The sequence below is a fragment of the Oryx dammah genome, unplaced genomic scaffold (assembly GCF_014754425.2).
Source record: "Oryx dammah isolate SB20612 unplaced genomic scaffold, SCBI_Odam_1.1 HiC_scaffold_3, whole genome shotgun sequence".
Taxonomy (NCBI): domain Eukaryota; kingdom Metazoa; phylum Chordata; class Mammalia; order Artiodactyla; family Bovidae; genus Oryx; species Oryx dammah.
The window spans coordinates 5,881,666-5,895,162 of NW_024070187.1; the positions used below are offsets into that span (position 1 = coordinate 5,881,666).

A 13,497-nucleotide genomic window follows, 5' to 3' on the forward strand; every position below is an offset into this window, starting at 1 on the left:
GATCATCTGGATATTAATCTGAACCTTTACTTTTGAGATGCTGATGCTCAAGGTTCTGAGAGAAAGGAAGGTAAGCTCCATTTCCCTACCCTGCCTGCTCACCCCATATCATGTGACTTGAGGGAATGAAATGGCAGAGCAGATCTGCTGTTATTCCTTCAAGGGATGGGTCATAGCTTCCTACTTCTTTGGATATTTTGCAATTCTTTTATTGAATACTATTTTGAAAAGGCACACTGAAATTTTACTGAATTTTACATTTTTCAGTATTGAGTTTTTTTTTTCTTTTATTTAAATTGTTAGCATGTAGTTATGTGTTATGTTAAATTGCATGGGATCAGCTTCATACTCTGACAGATTCATTTTAAGCTTTTTATGTCAGGTCCAGAGCAATCTTCAGTCTAGGAATAATTTAGCCCCAATATTAAGATGATACTTTTCTGAGGCGTCTACTTGATGTCCTATGTATCCACTCTTGCTACTCAGATGCCAACTATCCTAGCCCTGTACAAGTTCTGGGAATTGTCTGGCCTTGTTTTCCAGTGGTTACTTCTCCCACCTTGAGTACATTTGCCCTGCACATAGTTGATCACTATTCAGCCAAAGATCGAAAGGGGAGCCCTCTGCCGATCCCCAGAACTTTCCCTCTGTATAGCTTTCTTTCTGGTACTCTGTTCAGGAAATTTTAGCCATCTTGGCCCTTGTGAACTCCAGTTTCATCAGCTCAATAGGACTACGAGGCTCTGTTTGGGTTTGCCATCTCTGCACTGCAATCCAAAAACGACCTCTAGCCAGCAAGCAGGGTTCACCATGTTGGTTCCTTTTCTCTGTTCGACTGCCTGACGTCCAACAACTAACGTATTCGCTTCGTCTATTTGGTTTTCTAAGTTTTAATACTGAAGGTCTTTAATGATGCTATTATAATTAAGTCTACTTATTACTAATTTATATAAGTATTTGCATATAATTATTATTTTATATGATTTTATTATTATATCATTTACCCCTCAAAAGTAAAAACCACAGTAATTATTCCAGTTAGTCAAGTGTCACTTACCTCTTTCACATTTGCATCATCAAAAAATACCCATTTGGAACTCTTGGTATGAAAAGCAAAGGCACAGTAATGTCGGCTGGTGTAGCAAATCATGCCAACAAGGTGAAGCTCACTATTTTTGGCATTTTCATCAGTAACTCTATAAAAAAGCTGTTTAAAAATAATGTATATTTAATAGTTCTTTTCAAAGATGAGGAACAATCATCTGATGAGTCATGCATTTGATTCTCTACGACAGTTATTTCTCATGCATACTGTCCCAAACTGATATTAGTACTAAAGACACCACACCGCACTGTTAACAGAATTATTATTTTCGATTAGTCTATAAGAGACATGACGTCTAACAAAATGTAATTACTACAACTTAGTTCAGTAGCACAGCATCTTGAATACAGAACAGACACTTTACATACATAAAACAAAATGAGATAAATCACACATTTCCTGATAATTCATGGTTGAATTGCATTATTTTAACATACATTAACCATACTACCTAAAAGATAACTATCTAAAAGTTTAACTGTAATATAAATCAATTTAAAATAAGATAGTAATATGCACACTTATGGCAGAAAGTGAAGAACTAAAGAGTCTCTTGATGAAAGTGAAAGAAGAGAGTGAAAAAGTTGGCTTAAAGCTCAACATTCAGAAAACTAAGATCAGGGTATCCGGTCCCATCACTTCCTGGGAAATAGATGGGGAAACAGTGGAAACAGTGGCTGACTTTATTTTTCTGGGCTCCAAAATCACTGCAGATGGTGATTGCAGCCATGAAATTAAAAGACGCTAACTCCTTGGAAGGAAAGTTATGACCAACCTAGATAGCATATTCAAGAGCAGAGACATTACTTTGTCAACAAAGGTCTGTCTACTTAAGGCTATGGTTTTTCTAGTGGTCATGTATGGATGTGAGAGTGGGACTATAAAGAAAGCGGAGTGCCAAAGAATTGATGCTTTTGAACTATGGTGTTGGAGAAGACTCTTGAGAGTCCCTTGGATACAAGGAGATCCAGTCCATCCTAAAGGAAATTAGTCCTGGGTATTCAGTGGTAGGACTGACGTTGAAGCTGAAACTCCAATACTTTGGCCACCTGATGCAAAAAGCTGACTCACTGGAAAAGAGTCTGATGCTGGGAAAGATTGAGGGCAGAAAGAGAAGGGGATGACAGAGGATGAGATGGTTGGATGGCATCATCAACTCAATGGACATGGGTTTGGGTGGACTCCAGGAGTTGGTGATGGACAAGGAGGCCTGGCGTGCTGCAATTCATGGGGTCGCAAAGAGTCGGACACGACTGAGTGACTGAATTGAACTGATGCACATTAAAAAATAAGAGCTACAGATAAATTTTAAACCTTAAAATTTTCTAGCTTGATATTTATAATTTATAACCATTATCATATACACACAAACAAGCATATACACAGATGCATACAGTATCATATTATCATTATTCTAGAGTGATAAAAAGGATAGAGTATGCGATGGATTAGTTTATAATAGAAAGCAAGAAAGGCATTCCAGTTAGCCCGATTTGATGAACTTTATCAGAGTTACATCTGCAAATTATTTCCTTTAGAAAGAAAATTTAGCTCTGAAAAACAACATACAGTGTAATGTTTCAAACGAATTTAAAAACAAAAAGAGAAGAGAATGAAAATAATTATTATACCCCAGGAAGATAAAGCTGGGTTGCCAGATTCCGAACAATATCTTCAGTCAAGTCAGAATGCTCAGAGTCCCAGACTAAACCGATTGTAACAATCTCTGGACAGTTCATTAAAACACGACGAATTTTTATTTTTTGGCCACAGTTACTCTTAAGAAAAACAAAAAAGACAACTTTTGAAATTATCAAAACAAATATACCAAAGGTAATGCCTTACAGAGCTTGTATTATGCAAAAGCATGTATCAGAAATTTATTCAGCACATTAAAAGACTTCTAACAAACTATCTGTCTTAATTGCTGATCAAACAAATTTATTTTAAATCAAAGAACTTTTCTTTGATATTTTTATAAATCTGTTAAAATAAGAATTCAACCTTAAGAAAAGCAGAAATAAAGACCTTAAGGTTGAATTCTTATTCAACCAACAATTCAATTTACTAACAATATCACATGAGAAAAGAATAATACCATTTGTAATGTTTATTTAAAGAAAAACAAAAATGAAATTTTCAATTTAGTCAAATGACAGGCTTCAGAGCTTAAAATTAATCAACGTATGCCACCTTAAATCCTTCACAAAGTAACATGTTTTTAAAGAAATAATTTTGAAATAAAGAGCTCAATGGTATAAAGAATTACCTAAAGAACACTTAAAAGATTAATTCTTAGAATCAATTCCAGATTTAATTACTATTTGCATGGCAATTTCTATTTTCAAATTTACAAACACATAAGCACACTAACATTCTCTGAATTATACTTACAGGACATTTCCTGTAGTCATCAGTTGTATTTGCTGCTTGCAGCAATTCTGCAAACATATCAGGCTTAAAGCGCTCATGCCTTTCCATCATTCTTTCAACTTCATTGCTATGAAAGAAACAAATGGTCCCAAATCTGGCCTATGAACTTAAAAAAGATCTAATAAATGTGCATTAAAAATATTATGCTATTAATATAGGTATGATCACAATTTTGTTTGAAAAGTTAACCATGAAGTAAATTTCCATGACATGAAACATAATGAAATTTGGCAGTATATGATGAAAGATATTAGGTCAAAACAGGATAAAATAACGTGAAATCACACAGCACTGTTTGGAACTATATGAATGATATAAGATGCTCCATCTCAAGGTAATTATAAGTTAACTGTTTCTTTTACATTATTACTTAATAAATACAGACTGGAGTTTAAACTTTTGCCTAACAAGAACAACAAACTTTAGGAGAGTCTCCCTCTCTAGCTTAGTTTCCAGACACAAAATTATTTTCAGCTAAGAGAAGGCCCTTTGATGATTAATGAAGCAATCACAACCAAAGCTACTTAAGCCAGGTTTGTGATTTTTGTTCCTATTATGAATGCTAACCATTTCCTAAAGAATCTAGGGAGGGTTATCTGTGTCAGTTTCTATCCAACCTCCTCCTAGAGTCTAATTTTCACATATCAAGGTATTAAGTATCATTAGACAACTACTTATTTAACTTATATGCAGAGTACATCATGAGAAACGCTGGGCTGGATGAAGCACAAGCTGGAATCAAGATTGCAGGGAGAAATATCTATAACCTCAGATATGCAAATGACACCACCCTTATCGCAGAAGGTGAAGAAGAACTAAAGAGCTTCTTGATGAAAGTGAAAGAGGAGAGTAAAAAAGTTGACTTAAAATTCAACATTCAGAAAACTAAGATCATGGCATCTGGTCCCGTCACTTCATGGCAAATAGATGGGGAAACAATAGAAACAGTGAGAGACTTTTATTTTCCTGGGCTTCAAAATCACTGCAGATGGTGACTGCAGCCATGAAATTAAAAGATGCTTGCTCCTTGGAAGAAAAGCTATGACCAACCTGGGCAGCATATTAAAAAGCAGAGACGTTACTTTCTTTGCCAACAAAGGTCCATCTAGTCAAGGCTATGGTTTTTCTAGTGGTTATGTATGGATGTGAGAGTTGGACTATAAAGAAAGCTGAGCACTGAAGAATTGATGCTTTGAACCGTGGTGCTAGAGAGGACTCTTGAGAGTCCCTTGGACTGCAAGGAGATCCAACCACTTCATCCTAAAGGAAATCAGTCCTGAATATTCACTGGAAGGACTGATGCTCCTTCCAAGAAACTCCAATACTTTGGCCACCTGATGCGAAGAACTGACTCATTTGAAAAGACCCTGATGCTGGGAAAGATTGAAGGCAGGAGGAGAAGGGGACGACAGAGGATAAGATGGCTAGACGGCATCATGGCATCACCAACTCAATGGACATGAGTTTGAGTAAACCCAGGAGTTAGCAATGGACAGGAAGGCCTGGCGTGTTGCAGTCCATGAGGTCACAAAGAGTCGGACTGAGCGACTGAACTGAACTGAACTGAGACAACTACTTAACATTTCCAAAAAGATATATAATGTAAGCTCAATACTCCTACCACTTCCTGTTCTAGGTGCTCTGGTTTTACTTTATAGTAATTTAACCTTCTTAGAGCTGGATTTATTTTACAGTTCAATAGTTACAATAATAGGCAATATTCAATAACAACTAAATGTACCAGTTCCCCTAAAGCACTTCACAAGCAGACTAGAAATCACTACATCTGACAGGCTCATTCAAGTTGCACGTAACGTTTGTTTTTTTTTTTTTTTAACAAAATTGACAGCATCAGAGTGGTGCTTTAACCAGACACATTTTGAATTTGAAATGAACCTAGACCTGGGTTTCAATATTAATTCATCCATTTACCAGATTAATCTTATTAAGCCTATTTCTTGAACAACAAAAGTTTTTAAGATTAAAAGCAACAATTTATGTAAAGTCTGGAACATAGTAGCACTGAACAATTGTATTCAATATTTATTACCAATAAAGAAAAATAATTAGAATTCAAAGTCTGGGCTCTTGCAATTGAACAATTGTATTCAATACTTATAACCAATAAAAAGAAAGATAATTAGAATTCAAAATTTGGGCTTTTGCAATTCATGTTGTGGACCAGGAAAAAATGGATGGAGCTCTAATTCTTTTTACCTAAGATACTGTCTCAGAGCACTGTCATTTACACTTTCAAAGTAGACTTCAAGTTTTACAGTTTTTAATTTGCGGTCTATCCTTATTCAAACACCATTCTACTTTTATATCAGATGAATGAAATTGACTACAACTGACTAAACTTTAAAGACTGTTCCTTTAAACCAATGTTTCCCAACTCTGTATATATACAAATTACAAACTTACTACACTGGATGATCTTTAAGAAATAATGTGCTATATCCAAAAAATCAAGGGAGTTTAATAACATGATGAAATTAATGAGCACCTAACACTCATTTTGTGCAATGATAAGAACATTGGTAGCATTTAGCAGCTAACTTTGGAGAAGGAAATGGCAACCCACTCCAGTGTTCTTGCCTGGAAAATCCCAGGGACAGCGGAGCCTGGTGGGCTGCCGTCTATGGGGTTGCACAGAGTTGGACACTACTGAAGTGACTTAGCAGCAGCAGCAGCAGCTAACTGCTATACTGATGTATTCTGATTGATAATGACTGTTTCATGTTTTATCTTTTGTATTAAAGTATCTGCAAACATTTACGATCTTATTCAATGCTTTCATACATCAAATATTTATACTCTCAAATACCTGTTGCAGTGTTCAAACAATTCTTATTATGTAAAGCCTAGGTATCACCTTTGGATCCCTAAGCTATTTCAAGACCAGGAAGGGAGCAAGGGAGCAGACAAGCCTACAAATGTTTATTTCAGGTAAATGGTGAAGCTTTAAACCCCATAAATCTAACAGAGGATAATTTTTATTTTTTTCTTTCTTGTCTGCTTACCCTAGCTTCCATCACCACACAGGGACATGGTCACTGCAAAGGTAACACCTTAGCAAAAATGAAGAAATCACGTACAGTTCCATTTACCATTCAACTTAGCTCTCTTCCATAGTTCTAAAACCTTGCTATAAATATAAATAAATAAACATTTTGACTAATATTTTGTACATTTGTCATTACTGAGAGACATCTATATTTGGTAACTCAGAAACAACCAAAACTGAGATAGACGTCACTTAGCACCCGTGATGGTAGCACATTTGTGCATCTCACAGAGTAGACATTCATATATGCTACGGTTTCATAAAGTAGAGGCTCAATGTGATCACACACACTACTACTAACATCTTTGGTAAATATGCTTTAATAAGCTCTTACCACAGGGCTGTTGTAGAAATGTACCGTACAAATTCTGTAAAGGGCAGAGGGTCTGATGACGCTCCACAGCTACGACACACACACTGCAGAGAAACACACGTCTAACTTATCAATGATGAAACATAAACATGTCCTCTACCAAAATCGTTAAGCCATCTCACCTGCTCATACAGAGTCATAGCGAACTTTTGGTGAGTGATACAAGATTTAGAGGTACACATGTCTGCGTCTCTGCTTGGCACTATGTGAAAATGAATCCTCTCCAATATATTTTCCTAATTGAAAAATTAAAAGACAAATGAGTTGTAAGTTTTGCATAGGACACTTCAAAATACAACTCTTTCTAGCTTTACAAATTTAAAAATCTGAAGATTTTCCAAAATGTTAAATTGAGTGCCATATACGTTGTTAGCTTTTCAGCTTTCCTCTTTATCCAAGCCTTCCAATGCTGCTCAATTATTCTCCTTCTGTAGTGTCAGCTTTAAAAAAAAAAAATTCATAAAAGAAACATTATAATGTAACATAATTTTAATAAAGATTTTTAAAAAATCAATTCATGGTGGCTGACATCTAGAATTTAATATCAGAAAACCAGACTTCCTATGTTCTCAATGTTTTCCCATTGAGAAAAAGGAATTAATTTAAAAAAAAACCACTCTGCTTGGATCATTTGGATAGTCTATACAACTGAAATTAAAACATCAATGATAAAGGTTTACAATACCTGAACTAACACTCTAATGCAAGGAATCTACTCTTCAACAAACTTCTAATAAAAGGTTGGATTTGTAAAACAGATCATTAATTTCTTTAACAAATTATTCTTTTCACCAAAGCTTAACTAATGGATCCTTTTAATTAGTTGATGTCCCTTCTTTTGCCTCAGGACATTTATAACAATTCATTTAGTTAAGTCTTCATTTCTAGATATCCTGTGAATTATCATATCATGGATTAGTATATTTCATTTAAGTGAAAGCAAAACTATAAAGTTCAGTATTGTGCAAAATATATCTATCTATATTTTAAACAATGGACAATTATAAACATGAGAAGTATGAAAAGCATATTTCATGACTGTGTGCGCTGTTTTTGTCCCACTTTAGTCAACATGGCTTTCCGCCTGTCTGAGAAAACATTCAAGATGTTCATTTAAAAACATAAATGCCAAATGAATTCCAGAGAATAATAAATTATTTGGAAATTTGGAGAATGTACTGGGGTGCTTTGATGATACATTATCTAGCAGGCCTGACAGGCTGAACTGTAACAAATAACAGATTAGGAAAGTTTTGACTATTTCAAGAACTTGAGCAAAGTCTATAAAACAGGAATTTAAAAGACATGTTTGAGGAACAGAATGAAACTATCTCACTAAGGGAAAATTCAGAAAGAAAACAAAGAGATAAGCTGGAGTAAAAATGTAAAAAGCCTTTAATGTCAGAAGAGAGTCAGATCTGAATCACAGAAATATTTGTTGTGTAAGCATTTATCTGAGAAAATTATATTAATATGATGGCTGTTAAAAACAAACTTGAAGGATAGAGGTAAAAAGGACACTAGCAGTCAGGGATCCCCCAGTGACTCGATGGTAAAGAATCTGTCTGCCAGTGAGCGAGATGCAGGAGACGTGGATTCGACCCCTGGATGGGGAAGATTCCCTGGAGGAAATGGAAACCCACTCCAGTATTCTTGGCTGGAGAATCTCCTGGTGAAAGGAGCCTGGCAGGCTACAGTCCACAGTATCGCACAGTCAGACATGACTGACCAATTGAGCACACGCACATCTTATATATAGGTGATATCTATGTTACTGAAACAATTAATTATCAACATGCATATTTCAGAAAGTACACAATGTATGTCCTTCGGCAAAGGAATGCTCTATTTATCAGTATGGTGGTAACAGAGTCTCAGAACATCAACCTCAGTCAGTGATTCTCAACCTGGAGTAAGCTGGGTTAAGAGAACTGCTGCCCCTGACAGCTGCACGTCAAGATCCTCTTCTTTTCCAGAGAGAATCACTGCATGAAATGAGAAATGCTACTGGGAGAGCCTGTTGTGTGTGTAATCCCTGCAGGAACAGAACAATGACCTAACTGATATGATTTATACGCAATAAGCCTTTTTGCTCCAATAAATAAATGTTAAAGTATTTTAGTATCCTAGCTCTCAAAAATTAGAGCAGCACAAGTAAGCAAAAGCAAACGTACACAAAACACACGTGGAGCTTTGAGAACTTCGAAAGGTAGGGAAGACAAGGATCTGCTAGGCAGTTCTGCTATAAATATATGCTTCATTTCTCTCAGAAGGCACATCACTTAAGGGAAGCAAACCACTACCCTGACCTAGGGGTCATCAGACACACTCACAAAGCACTCTGCGGCGTCGTCCATCAGGCCCAGCTGAAACCGCTGCTCGTCTCTGAAGCTCTCTGCAAGGGCGTGCCTTATGTTATCCGAGGGGAGGGCTTTCTCTCGACTGTGTTGAAACTGTGCAAATATTGTCTGGGAATCAGCAAATATATGAATCAGTAAGCTTAACACCAACAACTAAAAAACACTTGAGTAATTTCATTACAATAAATTTGAAATTCTAAACTCTACACTCAGAAGCTAATACAGTCTTTTGTTCTAAAACTCCATGCAAAAAATTATGTAGAAATGGTTGCCCCAGCCTCTTAATCAAGGGTTAGTGTATAACAATTAAACATATAAAGTTCTCAAGTCCCATTCTCAGAGATTTTGATTGAGATGTGGCCCATTTTAAACTGTTCCCTAGCTGAATGTAGTCTATGTTGTTTAGAAAGAGTTCTGAGATATTCTGCTTTAAATTTTAAAGTATACTGTAGGAATTAAAATTATGTTATACAAAAATAAGCATATAATCAAAATAGCAGGAACTTCACTAGCAGTGGGAATATTATTCAAGAATATGTGACATAGGTGTTAATCTGGTCTTCTATTTATTGCATTCAAGCATGGAAAACTTTTAATAAGTTCTAGTTTTACAACAATCATCTTAGGTGAGGGGAAGCGAGGAGAAAAATAAGGTTTGCAGTGGTAAACCAACAAATAAGGATGGGTCATATTATGTTCTGCATTAACTAGTTCAAGGGGTATATCATCTCAAAAAAAAAAATTGCTTTTAAGATCAACATATAGTAGGCTAGAAAACAAGAATCTGTTGCACCGAAATAAGAAAATTTAATTTACAAATAAGAAACTACTAAAATAAGAACGAGGCTAAATGGTATCAGATAACCAGAACTAAACTTTTTAGCAACAATTACAGATGCTAAAAAGTGAAACATATTTTCACAAGTCATTTCTTATTCGGGTAGTCAACTTTTCCAGGTAATGTTTAAGGTATTAAAAAAAAATTTTAGCTACAATTACAGATGCTCAAAAATGAAACATAATCTCACAAGTCATTTCTTACTGGTAGTCAACTTTTCCAGGTAATGTTTAAGGTATTAATCCTACATAAGACTGATGGTCATTCAATATCTGTTTTTTGATTTCCTGGTATATGTGGCATAGTTCTACACCAGAAAACAAAGACCCTGCCTTGTGGATGCATATTCTAGTTGAAGTAATGAGGAGAGAGCGGGTAAGTAATGATATGTCAAGAGGTAGTAAGTACAACAGAGGAAAAACAAAGAAATATAAAACAAGAGAGAAAGATAGGGTGGTACAACAGGGACAGGGATGCTGGAGGGGCGAAGGGAGGGAGGTGACCTACTACCTAGGGTCCTCAGGGAACGTCTCACTGACGGAAAAAACACGTGATGGAGAGGCATCAAGGGAGTGAGGGTGTCAGCCTCGGGGACATCTGCAAGAAAATCATTCTAGACAAAAGGAATAATAGTGAAAACACCCAGAGATCAAAGGTAGCTCTGAGAAACTTCAAGGAGGATGGCACTGTATGTGTGCGTGTGTGTTCACACGTGCACGCAGGCACGCACACAAGCACATGTTTTGAGGTGGGGGAGGCAAGCAGGAGGAAGAGGCAGGTGATATGTAAGGCTACAGTTGGATAAAACATTGAAAATTTATTGTGGAAGACTGCTCTTTATGTCTGCGGCTCCACTGCTGTCAGTGGCCCAGGCGGGTGGAGGAGAGAGCATGACGAATGGAGAGAGCAGCATGGAAACATACGCACATATGTAAAATACACAGCTCGTCGGAATCTGCTGTATGACTCGGAACTCAGATCAGGCCTCTCTGACAACCCAGAGCGGTGGGATGGGGTGGGAAGTTGGACGGAGGTTTAAGAAGGAGGGGACATATGTAGACCTATGGCTGATTCATGTTGATGTATGGCGGAAACCAACAATACTGTAAAGCAATTTATCCTTCAATTAAAAATAAATAATTAAAAAATTTACTGCTGAGGAAATAAAATGCAGAACTGTAATTTGATTTAAACTCATTCTTTATCTACCTTATTTTGCCATATAAAAAAGGGAATATACAACTACCTCCTTTGGTGACTTATTCAAACAGTATTTTTAGGAATGTAAATCAAAGTGTGAAAATGACCTTTCATTTTCCTCTGTTATGTATACCTGTGTGTAGTAAGAATATTCAAGAATGTAAGGGCTGAAATATTTACTTCTGAAAACAATAATCCAATCTTAAATTCTTGGGCAAAGATTTCAATGACATTAATGAGTTGCTAATATATACTGGGCTCCCTGTTTCCACTTTCATCCCTATTCTATTTACTCTCATCCAAGAAGCCAGAGAGATCTAGTCCAAATATTATACTTAGTTAGCACAGGTTATATCACACCTCTACTCAAAACAATACCCACAACTTCCTAAATCACTCAAGAGAAAAAAAAAATCAAGGTCCTCACAAAGGCCTCAAAGGACCCTTCACAATCCAGATTCTTGTTCCAGTTATTTGTTGCTCCATTAACAAAACCACCCCAAAGCTTAGTGACTAAAAATAACATTTATTTTGGTCACAAATCTGCGGTTTGGGTGAGGACAGCTCAACTCTGCGACACTTGCAGTCATCTGTAATAGTCTGAATGCTGGGATCGTTGGTCATCTGACAGTCGTCTAGAAGTTGATGCTGGTGGTTGGTGATGCCTGTTGGCCAAGATCTTTGCTGTAGCTCTGTAACCAGCACAGTGACTCTTGCCCGAGAATGAGTATCCCGACATAAAGAGCCAGGTGAAAGCTTTATTATTGTTTCTAATCTAACCTAATCCCTTTTCTGCCACATTCTATTTGATGGAAATGAATCATCAAGGGCAATGCATTTCAAGAAATCAGACTCCACCCTTTGATACAACAGTGCAAAAGAATCTGCAGACATGTCTGAAGTCATGGGAACTCACCTGACCTCTGAGCTCATCTCCCATCACTGCCCTCCTTGATCATGAAGCCTCTGCCAGGGGTCAGGTGTCCTTGAGAACCCACCTCAGGGTCTTTGCACTGGCTGTGTCCCTGCCTGCCTGGAATGCTCTAGACCACTCCATCCCTTTTCCCTTTAAATGTCACTTTCTCAGTGAGGCTTTCCTTACTACTCAACATTCACCATTCTCTTCCCTGATTTATATTTCCTCCTTTGCAATTATTATTACCTAACATACTTTATATTTTGTTTACTTATTTTCTTCTCCCCCACAAGAATATAAGCTACATAACTGTTTTTTATTAGTTCAATTCACTGCTGTATTCTTAGTAACTATAGCAGTACCCAGAATTCAGTAGTAACTCAAAAAACATTTGTTAAAATAAAGGATTACTTCAAAACAATGAAAAATATAATGTTTCTAACAATGCTACACTGTTTATTAAACTGTTCCTACAGGAAAATGGAAATATAAACCTGAATAAGTCAGACTTTAAGAATTCATCTTCAAAACTCTAAGTCACTTGACAGTAACTTTAATTACAAATAAACTAACCAAATATGTCAAACAAAGCAAACTATCAAATAAAATTTTTGAGGAACAACAGTACTTTTTCAGAACTATTAAAAGTTACCTTCAACGCACAAAATATGCAGGCATCTCCCTGACAAACATGTCCAGTCAGAACCCGCAAGCTTCTTCGGAATATATCTAATTGCCATAAAACCTAAAAAACAGTTGAGATGTGAAGAATGAAGTGTAGTAATATTTTTCTCACTGTGAATTAAAGACAGATTTAAATATATTTTTTAAACTGCAGGAGGCTAATAACATCTTTCAATCTCTTCTACATAATCAGATATATACAACCACTAAAAATAATAAGTATAAAACTGCTATGTATATGTAGTTCATATATAAAAGATAGATTCAGAAACCGTTTCTGTTGATTCACAAGTAAAAACTATCAGAGGCATAGAACAAGAGAAGAATAACTCCTCTGTTAAGGAATTTATATGAATAGGAAACACGCAGATACTGAATGGAGGACTTGGACGAGACTTGAAAGAGGAAGTGATTATAATACTTGGAATGAACTGAAATTTAGGAAGGACGTATGATTGCAGTTAAAAGTCAGGGTGTACCAAATAAGGGTCAGTATGTAGTGACAAGGAAAAGGAGCAGAG

The 13,497-nt window shown here is 36.2% G+C and overlaps 1 protein-coding gene across 1 annotated transcript in view; it reads right to left on the reverse strand.

Annotated features, from left to right (window-relative positions):
• Positions 1–13,497, reverse strand: part of USP53 (ubiquitin specific peptidase 53) — a 57,129-nt gene that overhangs the window by 22,298 nt on the left and 21,334 nt on the right. Inside the window, exons 3-9 of the mRNA XM_040237383.1 lie at positions 12,945–13,037; positions 9,312–9,446; positions 7,101–7,214; positions 6,940–7,022; positions 3,500–3,605; positions 2,737–2,883; positions 1,058–1,207 (exon numbers count right to left, since the gene is read on the reverse strand). Of these exons, the coding sequence (XP_040093317.1) occupies positions 1,058–1,207; positions 2,737–2,883; positions 3,500–3,605; positions 6,940–7,022; positions 7,101–7,214; positions 9,312–9,446; positions 12,945–13,037 (828 nt within the window). The remainder of the gene's footprint in view (positions 1–1,057; positions 1,208–2,736; positions 2,884–3,499; positions 3,606–6,939; positions 7,023–7,100; positions 7,215–9,311; positions 9,447–12,944; positions 13,038–13,497) is intronic.